At 36.7% G+C, this 17,435-nt stretch overlaps 1 protein-coding gene across 1 annotated transcript in view; it reads right to left on the reverse strand.

The window, feature by feature from the left end:
* Nucleotides 1–2,248: 2,248 nt before the first annotated feature.
* The window catches only part of TM9SF3 (transmembrane 9 superfamily member 3), a 71,211-nt gene continuing 56,024 nt past the window's right edge, over nucleotides 2,249–17,435 (reverse strand). The window contains exons 11-15 of the mRNA XM_082722147.1: nucleotides 16,673–16,741; nucleotides 13,730–13,876; nucleotides 12,924–13,007; nucleotides 12,501–12,577; nucleotides 2,249–6,374 (exon numbers count right to left, since the gene is read on the reverse strand). Of these exons, the coding sequence (XP_082578273.1) occupies nucleotides 6,307–6,374; nucleotides 12,501–12,577; nucleotides 12,924–13,007; nucleotides 13,730–13,876; nucleotides 16,673–16,741 (445 nt within the window). The 3' untranslated portion in view covers nucleotides 2,249–6,306. The remainder of the gene's footprint in view (nucleotides 6,375–12,500; nucleotides 12,578–12,923; nucleotides 13,008–13,729; nucleotides 13,877–16,672; nucleotides 16,742–17,435) is intronic.

The raw sequence follows: 17,435 nt of genomic DNA on the forward strand, positions 1-17,435 counted from the left end.
CCCATGGGAATACTAGAGGTAGATTTAGAGTAAAAGGCTTTATGCTCTAAAGCGGCTCAGCATAGTCCCATTACATCCATAATTACTCATAATTTTTGTGGTTTCCTCCCCCATTGTGGAAAAACTACCAAGTGGATACAAGCTTCCCCCCAGCCCTCCCCTTTAGTCAGATGTCTATCCATCTATTTCCAGATACCCAGAGCAGGCCGGTTCTCTTGCAGCAGCTCTCAAACCCCTGTGCAACCCCTCCAAGTGGCCAGCTACTCCACACAGGCCACTTTCTCCTCATTTTGCCATTCCAGACCACTACACATCATCACCATTTCCTCCAGGGTAGGGAGAAGAACCTCTAGAATAAAGCAGGCACTCTTATCTGGTAGCTCATTCCTTTGTTTACGTTACCACTGAGAAGGCACTTTGAGTTCCTTAGAGAAGGTTATTAAAACTATGTTATAATCTTTGAACAGCTGTTCAAAACCCCTTGTAGCTCTTCTCCAAAACCTTTGTCTGAGCTCCTCCAACACACTGCACCTCACTATGTACTGTCAGGTCTTCCTTCCACACTTCCAGTCTTGGCTCCTTCCACCTCTGTCCACTCTCCACTCCTGTTGCATTAAACACCTTGCCATCACCCTAACAGAGCCTTGCTGCTTCACACCTCCATGTTTCTGCTAGGGACACCTTGATAACCACACAGCCTGCATCCTCATGCCAACACCTACCGTAACCCTCAAGCTAACCACACTTACGACACTTACCTATGTATGTATGTCCTACTCCATTCACCTATAACCAACTCCCAACTTGGAACCAAGTTCCAATATGGAACCTTCCATATTTCACTCTCTAGGCCCTCCCTTCCCATCAATGACCTTCAAAGTTAAGTACCATAATCTTAGTAGCTTAGACTGAGCCACTAAGAATAATCAGGACATTGGCAGTTAAAATGACTTATATCCAACTTCTCCATATAACCATTTCCTCCACTTTGTAAATTTGAAACTTTTAACACCTTAAACATGCAAAATTTTGAAAATGACTTAAATACATTTGTAGACTATATTAGCACCAACCCCACACTCCTACTGGAGGCACATTCCCCCCTATTCTAACGTTAAACTGTAGATTAACAGTTTAAGAAAACAGTTCTCACTTTGAAATCCAAAAGCTGGCTATATAATAGAGTCCCTCAGACTCTTAATTTTCCATCCACACAGAAACTGTCCATTAGAGATCAAAAGCAATCCACATTTGTACTAAGTGAAACTATTTGGCCAACAGCAATTGTCAAGTATTTGTATTGACCGAGGTAGCTAAAATTAGGGGAAGAACTAAGAGGGTTGACAAGGACTGAAATAACTAGTTAAAGCAGGAGATGAAAAAGAGAAGTACCAATAGACCTGGGGAAATTACTGATTTTGATGTAGCACAATAAAAATAACCTCTTCTGTTGGAATAAAACACTCATCTTCAATGCGATCTTTCCCTATATTATCTGCTCCACAGGCTAGAATTGTGGTATTCGCATTTCACAGTGAGAGTGGTCGAGAGGACCCTAATCTCATCTTGATTCTTTCCAGCCTAAAATAATATACTCTTTGGCTGCTCTAGCTTCTTTCCTAGAATATGTAGTAGTCTACCCTATCAGCTTCACAGAAGAATTGTGAGGGAACATGGATGGCACTACTTTGGCTAGACAATGTAGGATTAATCATAACGACAGGCCTGGGGATAGAAGGGTTTGAGTGTAGGAGTCAGAGCTTGTACACAGAAATCAAAAGAATGATAATAGAAGAGAAAAATAATCTTGTAAAGACAAACCTTATACACTGTACCATTCTTTCAACTTTCTGTATATTTAATTTTTTTTCCCCCAAATAAGCAGTTAGGTGAAAAATCGAATCTTAATTTTTAAATCCTTCATTTCAGGGGTCAGCAAACTGTAGCCCATTGGCTGTTATTGTTATTGTTCGACAGTCAATCTGTATATCCAATAGCAAACAGCCATGTTCGCTGGTTTATGTCCTATCTACTTCCGCTGCTGTGCTACAGTGTTAGAGCAGTTGCATCTGGCCCTCAATGCCTTAAATATTTCCTACCTGCCCTTCACAGCAAAAGTCTGCAGGTTCCTGTTTAACTGTGAAATGCTATCAGTAATCACTTCATATGCATACCAGTAATAATGGGTGATTCCTTAGACCTGTTTCACTTGTTTCAAAAAGGAAAGAAATAAAGCATCCAAGGAAAGTACATTTAACTTTTTATTATTTTAAAAATCCAACTTCAGTTAGATTAACAGTCTAGATTAGAACCTCAAATGTATTTGATACAGTATATACTGGATATCTATTACTAAAAAGCCAGTTGGAATACGATCTACAGAAACCAAAGGTGGGTACAAAATGGAAGTAATCATCAATCAGTAACAGTTTCCTTCCCACTGGTAACAACTGTCCATGCTCTGTGGAGATTTATAGGTTCAAATACGACACAGACGAAAAGCCCACATGCGACTGCTTTTCTGCGTATACTCTCCTGTCCTTCAAAACGGAATTCTATGTTATTTTTTCCTTGCCTGAAGATCTTACTTCGAACATTTGTTAACTTTCAAATGTCCTAAAATGAGGAACTGGGGTAAACACATAAAATACTGCCTTGTCCGTCAATTACCTGCAAGCCTAGTTCACCCTCACAACAGTTTCTGTTTCCATCTCTTGATACAGTAAAATAAAAACTTAATTTTTCCTTTTGTCTTTGCACAATTCCGCCTACAGCTCTAATAAGAATGTCAACTCAGACAGCTTTCAGAAAAGGCTCCTAAGAGAGAACTAGAATTACTCCTCATATTGAATTTAAACCTTTTAAAATTTCTGCAGCTTTATGTTCACTTTCTGATCTACCCCACCTCTAAATGTAGTCTATTTCTGTAGACACTTCCAAACAATCTTTATAAATTTTCACTGCTCTGATCTCTTTAACATCTTGATTGCGAAAATACAGCTTCATAGCCATCGAATTTTTATGAAGACATAAAACATTAATGAGTACTTGCATTTTCATACGTCACTGCTCCTATTTATTACATGTTCCAATAAATCAATAGACTGAAGCACTACGACATGCTGAAACCTAAACTTAAAACCCAAATGGAACTGCAGTGTATAGATTACAAATAGGCTTTTCTTTCCCAGAATTTATATACAGAAGCCCTTCGGTATGCAGCTTTTCCTGAACAAATTACATTAATACATTTCTTTTCTTTTTTACATTTGTAAAAATTCAAGGAAATTACTCAAAGGAATATTATTTGCAAGACATTTGGCAGAAGGTGGTTTGTAAACATTTAGGAAACACAAGCTTTAACAAACTGAATACAATTTGTGGGTAAATCCTAAATAAACTGGATTTTGGAAAAACTAGAATTTGCAGCAACCACCCTTATAAAGAGATCTGTCCACTGTCAACGAAAAACACCCAACCATACCATTCATTAGGTTCAGATATCAGCACAGTATAATGGATTCTAAGAGGATGGGGCTTGATTCGTGGTCAAACTTAGTACAAATTAGGAGCCCAACATGATATACCAAAAAATGCTTTACCATAGTTCCAGCCATTCCATTTCCACTTTATCCTACCCTTGTACTAGGATAGATGAATAATGATGCCAGTTAGTACTGTAGCTAAATTTTAGTAGAAGCATGCTTACAGATACAAGGAGAAAGTTTATCCTTAGTTTTTGGTAGTGTTCAAAGCATCAGTTGATAAGTTGAGCAAGTAATGTTAACAAATGGATGACAGACACACAGCATTAAGGAGTGAAAGAACCTCACCCTTTAACTAACTTAAGTATTTTATTTTACTACTCTATAACCCAGAGCTAGGGAGCTAAACTGTTTGTGGATTAAGTCTTCTTCAAGACACACACATGGCCAGCCCCTCCATGAAGGCATAAATCAATATATATTTTCTAAGCACTTTCAAGGCAATTTATATTCACTATATTCACTTTAATGACACAACATATTTGGAAATTAGAAAACTTTTGTTCACTGAGGATTCTAAAGGACTTGAAATAGAACTCAATTTAGTAAAAGGAATTGGTATACCCGAAAGCACCTAAAGCACACGTTTTTTAAAACCCTTACCTTACCTGCAAAATTCATGAGAAACAGATTTCATTTTACTAAGACAAACGCTTGCTGCCCAACTGATACTCCATTAGATAGACTTTATGTTGTAATTACTTTACATAAGCCACTAAATACTGACATTCAGTTTCTTGTAAGATCTTAAAGGCAGGTGAGAAGGAAGAGAAAATGGAAGAGCCACAGACTGCATTTAATACAACATTTTGGCTTGAAGAAGGATTTACCTACAGCTTCTGATCAAACTCCTGTTTGTTCATGTGAGCCATACTTAAGTGGTTAAGAAATCAAACTTTCACTCTTAATAGTCCTTATATACCACATTATAGGACGCAGAGTCAATTTACAGAAACATATTTTTGTAATGAAAACAGCTTATTTAACTATAAATGGCATGAGTTTCACATTAAAGTTTAAATACAGCGGTTCTGAGTCTTTCTAAAAATACCAATATACAGTATTGTTTTCGGTGGTCATTTGCATAGCAAACTATTAAACTAGAAACTCAATGGTTCTAGGAAAACTTCACATTATGGATAGCTCCAGAAAGATGTATTCAAAACTAAATCACTTCTCTTAGAAAACTGTAACCTTTATTAGCTCATCCAATAGCAAGCTAACCACTTTTACCCCATCCCCACTTGACACGGTCCACCAACCTGAACAGATTTTGTGCCACAATGTAATTCTAAAGGCTTATTTTACTTTGTGACTCTACTGGATAATCTAGATGTAAGCAAGTCTGGAGATTCTAAGGTGTGGGTCTCCTGTATTAGAAAAGCACAGTTTACAGTATATTTAAAAAATTGCATTCAGTAATATTGCCTTTTGAAAAGATACCTTCAAATTGCAAACACATCTATTTTCACAAAACAATTTGGTCAGGAAAGTTTATTTTAACATTCTAAAGCAGTAATGCTTTAGATGTTACTTAAGTGCCCCAGACAGGATTAACAAAATTAAATGTTTCTAAATTACAAATTTAGCTCCTGTAGGAGACTCAGAAAAGAAACAGAAGAAAACAATCCCCCTCCCAAAGGAAGTATGACACACACATTTTGAAGAAACTCCAATGTTTCATGCAGTGGTAGGCAAGATGTAAAAAGCCACCCAAATTCACACATTTCTACACCAATCATCATCAGAAAAAAGTACTCCGTAGTCAATCTGTACATCCAAATGCATTTGAGAATCTACACCTACGTTACATTATTTAATGTTATATACATTTATTACCCACCCCCTTGTTTTTAATAATTTCTTATGTAAAACCTTCATTCAAACCCAAAAAAGATGTAAGACTAACTTGGGGGAAGGAAAAAGATAATCACTTTAGACATTCAGTTAAAATGTAGTTTATCTAAATCTCAAAATGTTTAATAAAAACAAATATCTTCTCCATTTAACACTTTGCTTTCTAACTGTACAGTAAATTGCATTGTAGAGAGTACACCTCTATCTTCAGACTGTATCTTCTTTGGATGGAATTAAGATGGAACTGAATAGTTTTACGATAAATAAATGGGAAGTTGGTCCAACTAAGATGACAGCAGATATATTACATGCAGGATTTTAATATTTTTTAATTCTCTCTTTTTTTAAAAAAAGGATGCAGTTGGATTGGGGGGGGGGGAAACAGGTCAAAAGAACCCAGATTCAATATATAAAAATGTCCCACAATAGGTTGACGATGGCAGTAAAAATAAGAGAAAAGAGTAATCTTTCTGGAACATCATTTTTCAATAACGTAGAAACACTAAGTGCCAGGAAGATTCTATTCATGTAATTTTAGCATCCAAGTTTCCCTCTATTTATTTTATTGGAACAAATGCTTTAAATAAACTATTTGTCCTCTTCACTGAAGAGAGCTGGTCTATTTCATCTTTAATAAGCTAGTTTTTGGGAAGATTAGCCATGTACTGTAGTAATGCCTACTGCATAAAATCCAAGCATTTGCTGTGAACAGTTGGAGAAAGCAGTCAGTAAGAACCTAGGATCAATGGAAATAGATGTTACTTTAAGCCATCCACGAAAGAGAGACCCACAGAGTACCCAGTGTGAAAGCCCAAATCTCTTCTTGCGCTTTTTTTTTTTTTGCTGTGCAAGTTCCACCCCATGAAAGAGAAACTGATCCGAAGTTCCAGGTTTTCTTGGGTCTCTAGTCAATTTTCACATTAGTATAGATTTTTCGGACAAAGGCACTTGTTCCCATGTAACCAATTGCTCCTGCAAAGATAAAATAAAATGTTTTGAAACTAATACATATAAGGCAATATCCACCATTTACAAATATTAAATGCTCTCTGCTCTGAAAAGTTACTCTTTTTTCAAGATAACATCTTTTATGTTAGTGTTCACTCTAAACTTACTAAACTGTATCACTTGTTTTGCAATCACCTATTACTGTCATATACCAAGTTAGACCCAATGTGATATTTTTAGAATTAGAACTATACTACATGTATAATAACTATACGAATTAAAATACATCACGTACAAAGCAAGAGTAATTTGATAATGACAAAAAATTTGTTAAATAAAAAAATATGTATTTAAAAAAATTGAGCATAAATTATTCTAGGTCATTTAAACCATTTTAACATGTTCTCCAAATCATATGATACCTAATGGAAGTAAGATGTGATGGGATTCTCTCAGAAAAGGACTGAGAACCATGGCACAATCGCATTTGAAACTCTAAAGAGGCATTTTCTGGCAGAATTTTTATCTTTAAATTGTAGAAGCTCTGTAGTTGGTAAAAAGGAAGACATATTTGAGGAAGTGGATGAGAGAGACAGCTCAGTACGTCAGGAGTTGTGAAATGTTTTGAATAATTAGCCTCAAATGAGGCTCAGAACACCAGAAAGCGAGGAATTTGTCTGTTTTGTTAAATGAGGTATTTATTTTCTATACCCTAGAGAGTACTTGGCACATGATAAGGTACTCAGTAAATACTTGCTGAGTGTATTAATGAACTGGATAGCTCTTCACTGCAAATTATACTAAGGAATCCTCAGAACAAGACAGGTAGTCAATCAAGCCAAAGAGAAGATTCTCCATTGGATTTAGAAATTTACTATCCGAGCCTAAAAGTAAATCTTCCATAAGTTAATAATGATACACACAAAACACACACACCCCTAATTAGTCACCTTTTGAACTAACTTCTATTCACCCAACTGGTGTATACAAGGAAAGAAAGAAGTCTACTCTGCCTTTCCTATATATGAACTGTACCTCAAAGTACCAAATAGTTGATGAAAAGAAGTTTATCCTTATAGAAGCACTCCAGAAATATAAAAGGAACGACAGAATTTGAATATTATAACCACCAAAGCATTATTTGAATGAGGCAATAATTAACAATGGCTGCTAACTTCACAGAAAGAATCAGTAACTCCCGATAAATTTATGAGCCCCTATTAAGTACTATTGGACAAGTATTCCTGAGTATGATTAGGCCTATAGCTCTAACTACCCCTTTACAGGAAATATGGGGAGAAACACATGGAGAAACATTAAATGACACCTCAGAAAAATTCAGAGTGTGGGAAACTCTATAAAAGTTAAAACAAACAAACAAAAACTCAAATTTCTTACAGAAATTATAAGGGAAAAGAGAGGAAACATCAGTAGATTAAAAGAGTCCTAAGAAACATTTTAACCAGGGGGCTGTGTGGCTCATCTGGTTAAGTGTCCGACTCTTGATCTCAGGATCAAGTCCCATGTTGGGCTCCACAATGGGCATGGAGCCTACTTAAAAAACAAAACAAAACAAAAAAACAAAAAAACCCCCAACATTTTAACCAAGCAATGCATGGACCTTAATTAGATCCTGATGTAAACAAACTATATTTAAAAAGACATGGAAATTGGGGCGCCTGGGTGGCTCAGTGGGTTAAGCTGCTGCCTTCGGCTCGGGTCATGATCTTGGGGTCTTGGGATTGAGTCCCGCATCGGGCTCTCTGCTCGGCGGGGAGCCTGCTTCCCTCTCTCTCTCTGCCTGCCTCTCCATCTACTTGTGATTTCTCTCTGTCAAATGAATACATAAAATTAAAAAAAAAAAAAAAAGACATGGAAATTGGTGGGGTAAATGTGAATACTAACTGAGTATTTGAACATATGAAGGAATTAGATACATGTATATACTGAAATATGATTACTATATATCATTACAAATATTATTATGTAAGTATATAATTATTACATAACTATGTTATAGTTATTATACATGTACACACACATATATATGTACTGAAATATTTACAGTTAAAAAAGACTCATGATTCATATGAGAATAAAAAGAGGGATGAGATGGGATTATGAAGAAGACAAGATTGGCCATGTGTTGATAATTACTGGTATTAGGTGGTACATGAGGACTCAGTATATATACTTATTTTTCATTTTATATATATATCCATATATATAGTTGTCCCTCTTTCTGCATATATTTGAAAATCTCCCATAATTAAATACTAAATGTATTCTTTTTTTTAAGATTTTATTTATTTATATGACAGAGAGAGAAGAAAGAGAGAGCACAAGCAGGGGAAGCTACAGGCAAAGGCAGAGGGAGAAGTAGGCTCCCTGCTGAGCAAGAGCCTGACTTGGGTCTTGATCCCAGACTCCAGGATCATGAACTGAGCCGAAGGCAGATGCCCAACAGATTGAGTCACCCAGGTGCCCCTCAAAGTATTCTTAAAACCCACCAAGCAACAAAGCAAACCTATTTCTAATTATTTTTGCAATTAATAGATGTTTATTATAATATGAAGTAGTTATATTACAATTACACTTGGAAATTGTGATATCATTCTGAAATAGTTGAAAAGTCCTTATAAAGTAAGGAAAAAGACCATTCAATTTGTAAATAGGAACCTAAATTCTTAGAACATAAGAGAAATCTATAAAATTTTAACAAGAAACAAAAATTTAACTGGGCTAGTATCACACCAATCCAATAACCAAATCTAATATTCCAGACTTAGAAAACATTGTACCCCTCTGAACAGAGTGATGCTTAAAAGCCAAACAGTATCAACCTAGAGAATCATTTTTCCTGATCATATGAGTTATCTCAAGAATAAGCAGATAAAGATATGACTTTATAAAAGGAAAATACTAAGTACGCTCCCTAGAAATGTAACTGTGTTGAGAATCACAGATACTTTTAATTTCCTTAAAGCTAAAATAATATGATCAAAACAGGAAAACTGTAACAATCTAATTATTTTCACCTTAACATATTTCTTTTTCCTGCATTAAAAAAACCAATAAATATTTTTCTTTCAATCACTGATTTAAAAAAAAAAAAGCATTTTAGCAATATAACCTGAGGAGCATGTACAATTCTGTATTATGATGACATTTTAATCAGTTCATCTGAACTACTTCCTCCCTCCTTACCCCCGCCAAAACAGATTAGCACTGAAGGCACACACACCCATTAAAGAATACATGCTGGGACACTGCCAGGATAGCAAGGAACTGTGAATGTGCCAAGATTTTCAGGCAGCAAGATGAAATTTCAACAGAAAAAGCGCTAAAAAAATTAACTAAATTCATTTCATTTTCTTTGTAAATGTCAAGATATTATCTCTCTAGGTCTTCCTAAGATCACATATAGAGTCAAGAAAAAAAATTTAACCCTCTGCATAATCTCATGGTTCTACACATCACTGAATGCTGGCGATAATCAAGAAATATCTCCCACTGGGGCGCCTGGATCGCTCAGTGGGTTAAGCCTCTGCCTTTGACTCAGGTCATGGTCTCAGGGTCCTGGGATCGAGCCCCGCTTCGGGCTCTCTTCTCAGCGGGGAGCCTGCTTCCCCTGTCTCTGCCTGCCTCTCTGCCAACTTGTGATCTCTCTCTGTGTGTCAAATAAATAAATATTAAAAAAAAAAAAAAAAAAAGAAAGAAAGAAAAAAAAAAGAAGTATCTCACATTAAATAAAGAAGAGTTGGAGAAGCAACATTCTGAAGGAAGGCAGGCTAATAACAATACTAAAGCAAACTTCTGACTGCCTAGAGATACACAAGGATGTTCCCTTGTGATACAAATCTAGTTTTAACCTGCAGATTCTAGCCCTCTTTCCCTCAAAGTTGGTTAACTAATTATCACAGGGTAAGGATGGTTATCACAGCAGCTACAAATAAAATATGTGATCATAATATAGAGAACTGTCTCCGCTTATAGCTTGTGGAATCAGTTTTACTACTTTACAGTCAATATTGTGTGTGTGTGCATGCACATGCACGATCATGCACGGTATATATAAATGGGACAGATTTTAACTGACATAAAACATTTGTTTTAGGTTAAGGTGTACAACATAGTAACTTGATATATGTATATATTGTAAAATAACCACCACAATAAATTTAATTAACATCCATCACCTCACATAGCACAGAGTTATGATTTTTATCTCGTGATGAGAACTTTTAATATCTAATCTCTCAGCAACTTTCAAATATACAATATTGTTAACTGTAGTCGCCATACATGCCTAGAACTCACTCATCTTATAACTGGAAGTTTGAACCTTCTAACCACCTTCACCCATTTTTGCCCATACTCCTACGCCCCCTGCCTCTGGTAACCACCTATCTATGGAATGTATTCTTTTGATGGAGGTAAAAAGCAATCTTGTACCCCAAAGGGCCACAAATGCCATACCAGAACCTAGCTTTCAACAAGATTATTCTATTTCCCTTATTCTATTGCCCTCCTTAGAGCCAAAGATGGAACTACCAAAAAAAAAAAAAAAAGTCAGGGAGCCTGGGTGGCTAAGTGGGTTAAAGCCTCTGCCTTCAGCTAGGTCATGATCCCAGGGTCCTGGGATCAAGCCCCACATCAGAATCTCTGCTTAGTGGGAAGCCTGCTTCCTCCCCCCTCTCCCTCTGCCTGCCTCTCTGCCTACTTGTGATCTCTGTCAAATAAATAAATAAAATCTTTAAAAAAAAAAAGTCAATGGCAAATAACAGAGAAAGGAGAAGGGTCTGAATCATGAACTATCTAGAAATGTGTCCACAGTCATTCATTAGTTCTTAAGCCTGGCATTACTCCTATGGGGGAACTAGGGAATTAGCCTCATTCATCAAGCAGAAACCTGAATCAGAAGAAAAGTTAAGTTACTTGTACGCATTTTCCTGAAGGTACCTCTGCTTAAACTCAGTGTCATCAAGTTGTTCTGAGGTGAAAACACATGGTATCGGAACTTAAACAAACTATAAACTCAGAGACACAATCCCAGAAGAGAAGCGTGGGCACTGTTAGCCCTCTTCAGCAGAGGAACCGCGGCAGCCATGGCTCACTGAGCATCCGCCATCTACCTGTTTACCCACATCTAGTCACTGAAGCCTCCATACAACCCTGTGAGGTAGGTGTTACTATGTTTTGCAAATGTGAATGTTGAGGAAGAAAGGTTAAATAATTTGGCTGGGTCACCAGGATTCCTACCTAGAACTAACAATCCCAAAAGCCCCCACTCTTCCCACTCCCTGCCGTGTCTCCCATAAAACCTGAGTCTCTCTTAGCACCTGATAACAGACCTGCATTACACTTGTGCTTTACACACGATACAATGACAAGTAACTCTTCTGAAAGATATGCCCATTTTACAGATGAGAAAATGAGATTTAGAGAGGTTAGTATGACTTCTCATAGCCACCCACACAAAAAACAATAGGGGAATTTAATCCAGGTCTCTCAGGCTCTCAGGTCGATGCCCTTTCCCTTGATCAGGTTGCTTCTAAAACTTCTTTTCTAGGTATTTCACACATGCCAGACACTCTATTATATGATGATAAATATTACTTCTTCTTCTTAATGGAAGACTGGGACAAACCCCCCAAATTGTGGCATTATCTTATTTTACATAGTTTGAAGAGCTTGGAGAACTGGATCAAGGTGCAGAGCATACACGTGGCACAGCCAGAACTTAAACCCAGTCTACAGATATCCAAGTGTGTACTTATAACCCGAACAATGCCTCTTAGACACGGTTATCTCTGTGAACAGTCTTAGAAACTTCCAAACAAGAATCAAACCTTAACTTGTTTACATTATCTTTTCCAAAAAGACTAAGTTAAAAAACGGCCAAATTTCAACATGAAAAAGAAACTAATTGTGGTATAGAAAACAGTGTAATACAGATTAGGAACAAAACATTAAAAAAGAATCAATGATGAATTTTTGAGGAATAGTCAAAAGGACTGAAATCAGACTCTTGAGATTATTTTGTTGTTTCTGACCAAGCAACGGAATGTAATTTTCAATTATTGTATTTTTCTGATTCTAAAAATCTCGAAGATTTACACATGATATTCCCAAAATTTCAGAACTTACCACACATTATCCCCAAGGCTGTGCTAAATACCGCCATATATCCAAAGTAAAATGATGTTTGAAATAAGCCATACATCCTGAAATAAGACAAAAAAAAAAAATATATATATATATATAGTATATCCATTTTTACTATCAAAGAGGGCCTTAGATTCTACATTTATTTTTAAAAACTGAAGTATAGTTAGTTGACACACGATGTTACATTAGTTGCAGGTGTACACACAGTGACAAGACAGCTCTGACTGGACAAGTCTATACATTATGCTGTGCCCACGCAAGGGGAGGCACCATCTGTCACCGTACAGTGCTTAGGAGGATACCAATGACTACATCCCCTAGGCTCTACCTTTTATTCTTAAATTCTGGTATTTAAATGACAACAGTTTCCTAAATACAAAATGAGGAAATGTCTCCACTTACTTTGTTTTGAAAAAATAGTAGTAAAAGGAATACATGTAAACATAGATCGCAGTTGATGCAGCAGAGAGAAAACTTGTCCATTGCCTGAAAAAGAGGTAACTCTTTTGAATAAACAGCGCTGAAACAGATTTTAAACCCAAGAATTTTATAAAAACATCCTTGAAAATCCTGTGTATTTAAAAACAAATGCATGTGGGGATTTGAGTGGCATAGCTGGTTAAGCAGCCAACTCTTGATTTCAGCTCAGGTCATGATCTCGGGTCATGAGATCAAACCCTGTATGGGGCTCTGTGCTGGGTGTAGAGCCTGCTTAAGATCTCCCCCCTCCGCACACCCCACCCAAACCCACCACACTCAAGCTTGCTCTCTTTCCCTCTCTGTGAAACAAATAAATCTTTTTAAAAATGCAGGTAGATGGCATTTAAATATATCTACAAGGAGAAAGCCTAAGAACTGGAAGGAGAGATCCTGAATTTTGTCAGATGCCCTATTATAAGTGACCTTAAATAAAACACTTCCTTCTTCAGAACTGCCTTTTGTTCAAAATGTAGCAATGTCCTCATAAAGTTCTTACCACATCAAGCACCTTGTAAAAATATATAACACACTGACCACTATGAGTACAAAAACTTTTTTTGGCTGTTATTACTTTTCCTCCAAAATCTTTAATTTGTAACTAAAAATAATTCCCATCCTAAGGACCAGAATTTCTATACAGATCTTTTACTCTACTTAATACATTTCGAATGGCATCTTACTTGAAAATAGGATCATCCCCTGAGGTTCCTCCCCATATAAGTACTTACCACCTATAATCCTCTGCATTTAGTAGAAAGTACGTGCACACAATGGTCACACAGACAGTCACGATGCAGAGGATGACCAGCACCAGCATCATGAAGCCATACACATAATATATCTTATATGCCCAGAAAGACGTGAAGATGAAATACCTAAACAAAATGCAATAAACACAGTTTCTAGCCTTTATTCTTGAAGATCACCCGCTTTTGCTATAGCTCACGTCTTAGTTCTCACTTTTGTCATACTCGAATTTCAATTATTATTTTCTTTCAAGTAACTTCCAACTCTCTTACTCTTTTTTATCTATTAAATCCTCCAAAAATCTCTCAAAAATATTTTCTTGGATAATCTTTCAAGAACAGATTTTTTAGTAGGGCATTCATCTCTAAGCAAACTGAATAAATTAGATGCTTAAAGGAGTAAAATGTGGCAAAGAAAAATAGCTAAAAATTCCTATCTTTATAATAAAGGCAATTCCCTCATTCTTTCATTTTTTTTTTTTTGTAGCTGCAACACTACTCAAGCAATGTATTTTATATTTTATAAAACACCCTAGTAAATTTTAAAAAGTAGGCTTGATAGAGTAATAATGTACAAAATTAGGAAAATAAAATTAGAAAAAGAAAGCTTGAAGAAGTTTCTTACTGTTTCCAGACGACAGTAAGAGATGGCATTAACATTTTATATGAAGAACAAGACCCTCACACTAATTCCATTCCCCAAATCATCAGCAGAAAAGGGTCTTTTCTTTTAGCCTCTTTGCTTTCTCTTGTTCTCTTCTGTTTAGCTCATTCATTTGTCATTTATTCTTTCCACAGATATTTAGAGACCCTACCACATGTCCGAGAAGCAGTGAAAACAGAATCGTGACGATGACAGTCTCTCTTCTACCCTCAAGGACATTACTCTAAGGGGGGATCACCAGTAAGGAGGTAGTCATAATGCTCTGTGACAAGTGCTTTATCAATGCACCTAAGGGGGCATCTTACTGGTTTGTTTAGGTAGGGCTCTGGCGAGAAGGGGTAGCGAGAAGAATCAAATAAGGCATGTGGGAGTAAGGGGAGCCAGAAGAATGCTCCAGGAATAGGAACAGCAAAGGCAAAGCTTACAAATAAGGGAATTCACTGTATTTAGAAAAACTCAAAGTTACTGAATATGGCTAGAACTTCAAGTGAAGGGGTGAGAGCTAAGAGATGTGGATGGAGAAGAGATGTGTTATGAAGATCCTCACTGGCTATGTCATGGAGTTGGAACCTTACCTCAATGAAAATGAAAAAGTCTTTAGTAAAGAAGGGACGTGATCAGATGAACACCTTAAAAAGATCAGTGTGGCTACCAAGAGGAAAATGGGCTTGAGGGTGGTCAAAACAGAAGAGAACTTAAGGATACAGCAGAGAGACTATCTAATGGAATGGAGTGCTTGAGAAAGCAGGAAGAGATGTGATCTTGAAGGTACTGAGAATAGGGGTAAGACAGGAAAATAGAGCTCAAGTCAGGGTGAGGATACAAAGCAGTATATGAGCCTATAAGTACTGAAGAGGTTCCTGAACAGGCTTTATTAAACCACAAGCTAGAGTGACACACACTCCAGTCCCTCTATGATACTGATTAATACCCACAGCACACTCACAGTTGGCAGGTGACTACCAGGGGTGGTCCAAATCTATGTCAATTGTGCTTGTTAGTATAATTATTTAATGTAATTGAATATGACATACACTGATAAATGTAAAAGCAAAAAGGATGCATGATTCCTACGAACATTATGTTGAATGTTTTGGAGAAATTTAACAAGGTGAGTCACTTAAAAAAAAACAACAACATGAAATTAGGTGTGGGTGAAACAACGATTAAAGTCTGGGGGAGAAATGTATAAATCTAGAAGGATTCTGCACTTAGAATGCTTAAGAAAGGTCTTAATGTTCTTGTTCTACTTTAGAAACACTGGAAACACAGAAGATATGTTATGAATGTCAAAGGGAAAATGATGGAAACATTGACTAGATATAAATCAAAGACTTTGGCTCTACATTTTTAAAAACATGAGTGAAAGATGTACCATTAGCTGTTTTAAGTTAAAATAAAATGTTATGTATGAATCTTTTTTTTTTCTTCTGTAATTCCCTTACATGATCCAACTTTCAATTAACCAATTATCAGATCCCATCATGTCTGTTAAGAAGGTGTCCACTGTACGGGAGACAATCAGCAGTGAGGCATCTGGAAATGTGTAAGGGAGTTCTGAGTAGTCACAATGACTGGCATTTTGTGGGTAAGAACCAGAGGATTATGACGGCAGTTCTTGAGAAAGTCCCATACAAAGAAGTGTCCTGCCTAAAATGCCAGAGCATTCTCATCAAGGAACACTGGAATACAAGCTGAGAAAAGAAAAGACTTATATTTTGCGGTAGTGCCAGGGATGCAGGTATGAAGCATGGTACCTGGGCCCCAGGTGCGTACCTCCCACCCCCAAACACATACACATTCTACAGCACTCCTGAAGACTTCTATGGAAGGAGACTTGGAATACATGTATCCGAAGATGTCAAGATCTAGACTGACTGGTAGGTAATGGTTTACCTAGTTCCCTAGACCCTCAGAAACACTTTCAAAATATAATAAAAACCAGAAAACCAGGTTTAGTACTCTTTAGCATTCATTTAGCATTCATTCTTTGATTTCTAAGCTCTCCTGTTAGGTAAGAAGGCTCTAGAACATAACATAAAACATAAATTTTACCTGCATATTTGAGACCACAGCAGAAAACTGCTTTTAGGTAGATTATGTTAGATAATTATGTTAGATCCCTTTCCGGGAGCCATGAAATTATCAGACTATTCTCTGTTAGATGCCTTCCCATCTGATGATTCTACACCTACTCCAACTCCTAAATTCTCTTATTACAATTATATCCCTCAAAACATAAATGCATTGCCACAACTTACATTTCAATAAAGATTGAGCCAAAAGGTAAAATTCCTCCCAGGCAAACAATAACTGCAGGCTCCATGAACCTGGAAAATATTAAAATTGGCAATAAACTTCTAGTATGATTTTCACATTACACTATATCAATCCAGGTAACAGAAAGCAGATGCTTGGTACTTAAAAATAACCCAAGGGATAGAAACAAACCAGTAAAAAGAAAAAAAAAAATTCAAACAGGTTCTAATGCAGAGGTAGGATTCAAATCAGCCATAGGTTTTAGTCAAAGTTCTTTCTGGCATAAGAGGCTGGGATAAGAATTTGGGGAATAGAAATTCTTTCTACCGACAGAACTCAGGAAAAACTCTAGATATTTGCTCCTGTTCTACATCTCTCAAAAACTTCTAAAGACTTTACAGGCACTTATTTATAGAAAGCCACAGGAAAAGTAAAGTCTTTAGAGCCCTCTCTGAAATAATGTTTCCCAAACTGTGGTCATGCTTTCCTTGGTTCAATAATTTCTCTGCCTGTGAATTATACAATTAAGGTGTTAAGAGATCTGGGTTACGCTAGAGCCAAAGAGTGAATAAAAAATAAAATTCAAACCTCACTCATTCACTCAACAAACAAGGCAATTGGTAATTCTCCACCTGGAATGCCTTTTCTTGTCATACTTCTCCTGCAAGCACTGACTCCAGTGTTCTCCCTGTAAAATCCTTCTTAAGTCCCCCAGAAAGAGGTGGGTCCTTCCCTGATACTTGCCCTGCCTCCTGATCATAACCC

This window comes from Mustela nivalis, assembly GCF_964662115.1.
Source record: "Mustela nivalis genome assembly, chromosome: 2".
Taxonomy (NCBI): domain Eukaryota; kingdom Metazoa; phylum Chordata; class Mammalia; order Carnivora; family Mustelidae; genus Mustela; species Mustela nivalis.